Below are 2,199 nucleotides of genomic sequence, written 5' to 3'. Positions count from 1 at the left end.
ATTTTATCTCTAGAGAGCTTAACCCTTTTCTATCTGATCTAAGTTCTATTTATACATTGAACTAAGATCGTGGCTTGCATCACCACTAATGATGGTTGTGGATGTCGTGGAGGTCATGGAGATCCCGCATGGGTCCACTACCTCTTTGTTTGGTCCGCTTATCCCGCATGAGATCCTGCATGATTTGACACCACTAAATAGATCGTGTAGTGGTCATGAGATCCTGCATGGGTCCACTATCTCCCAGTTCGGTCGAATACTGAGACCGAACTGCTGAACTATTGCCGAGCAGCTTTTGCCGATCTGAGAGTAGAGCTTGATTGGTCGGCTTTTACCGAGCTGTAGGCTGGGGCCGAACTCTTTGGTAATGCCGAACTGATTGGTCGGCTTTTACCGAGCTGTAGGCTGGGGCCGAACTCTTTGGTAATGCCGAACTGATACTCTTCCTTGGGCTTTGGGCTGATGGGCTGTCACTGCTATTGGGCTTGTTTAGTCCGTACTCCATCAAAGTGTTTGTTGGAATTGCAGGAAGATGTTTACACACTCAACCCCGGGAAAGGCCAGCAATGGCTGATGTAGTGAAGGACCTTGAATTAGCTTTGGAACTACAACAGAAGAGGAGGAAAATGGTGGAAGACGTGATGGGGTTAATTCTATGGATGACATAAGTTTCCCAAAAGAAGGTATTGATAAGACTACCATTGAAGATAATCCGAGCTCCAGTATAACTAGTGGAGACAGTGATCAGAAGAATGGAAAAAAGAAGGCTGCTACCAATAATTTAACTCAAAGATGGTGGTGGGACCCATTTGGGATTCTACCAAGACAACCATCCAAGTTAAAGCCACAAGAGGTAATCCACTAGTTTTCCTTCAAGGAGATTCAGAAAGCCACAAATAATTTTCACAACAATCTCATGATTGGTTATGGAGGACTGGACAAGGTCTACAAAGGATATCAATATTTAGAAGGTGATAAGAAAACTGTAACAGTCAGATCCTCAAGAGCTACTGATTCCCGAGTATCCATGGCACATGAGTTGCAAACAAAGAAAGAGATTCAAAGGACATCTTCACCACTTCAAGATCATGTTGTCTCTCTGATCGGGTACTGCGAGACAGAACCGGACATGATTCTTGTATACGAGCACACGTCAAATGGGACACTCTGTGACCATCTGCATTATGCTTCAAAGGATCTGCATTGGAGCAATTCGAGGTCTAAGATTCATTCATTCCACAGTCCAGCAGGCAATGCTTCATCGTGACTTGAAGTCAACAAACATCTGGTTGGACGAGAACTGGATTCCCAAGGTTTCTGGATGGGGTCTGTCCAAAAAGAAGGGAAACAATCAGGTGCAGTCAATTATCAGGAGTAACTACGTGCGCGGGGAAGAGTTAACAGAAAAGTCTTGTGTCTACTCATTTGGTCTGATTTTGTTCGAGGTGCTGTTTGCTGAAAAAGAATCAAACCGCTGGTTAGACAAGGATCAAGGGCTTCTAGCCCAGTGGATTAAGTCATGCATGAGGAATAACTTTCCTGGTTGTATTGCTCCCTTTCTAGTTGGGAGGACACCTCCAGATAGCCTAAAGATTTTCATAGAAGGTGCTGACAGATGTCTACTGGATTATGGAATTGACCGGCCATCAATGGCAGATATAGAGGAAAGACTTGAGGCCGCATTACAGCTCCAAGAAGAAACAGAAGCTAGCAAGGGGATCCAACCGCGAAGGAGCTGACCTAGAGTAACCCTTCCAAGCAAGAGGTTCAAGAGTGCTTCAATGCAACAACACAAGTCGAATATAGTTCCCATTTATGCTTTTAAGTATTTAAAACAATTTTGTGTACTATATATGATATATTGAATTTCTATATTTAGTTTGATATATATATTGAATTTCTATGTTTAGTTTGATAATAAATAAGATATTCAAATCAAAATAAAGGATTGTGGACAGGGTGAAGAATGGCACCATAGATATAGAATAGACGATGACACATATCCTTATCTCATGTACTATACTGCCATTACCATATCCATCTCAAATTAACTTTAAATTAATCAAGAATCAGCAAAAGACTCTAATCTTACCTATAATATCATTCTTTTGATCATTTTGCCAGAACTTTCGTCTCGCGGTTTTGAATCCAGATGGACGACCTAAACACGTACAATTTCTAGAACGATGTTAAATAAGA

General features: G+C 41.8%; 1 protein-coding gene across 1 annotated transcript; it reads left to right on the top strand.

Annotated features, from left to right (window-relative positions):
• Positions 1–655: 655 nt before the first annotated feature.
• LOC121757682 (receptor-like protein kinase FERONIA) lies at positions 656–1,739 on the top strand. The gene is made up of 3 exons (XM_042153189.1): positions 656–853; positions 944–1,107; positions 1,196–1,739. Exons 1-3 carry the CDS (start codon positions 656–658, stop codon positions 1,737–1,739), a joined length of 906 nt encoding a protein of 301 aa, XP_042009123.1.
• Positions 1,740–2,199: the final 460 nt, after the last annotated feature.

Source organism: Salvia splendens, chromosome 12, assembly GCF_004379255.2.
Source record: "Salvia splendens isolate huo1 chromosome 12, SspV2, whole genome shotgun sequence".
In the NCBI taxonomy this organism is placed as follows: domain Eukaryota; kingdom Viridiplantae; phylum Streptophyta; class Magnoliopsida; order Lamiales; family Lamiaceae; genus Salvia; species Salvia splendens.
The sequence above is the reverse complement of the archived record's forward strand: the minus strand, read 5'-3'. Positions and strand labels throughout refer to the sequence as shown.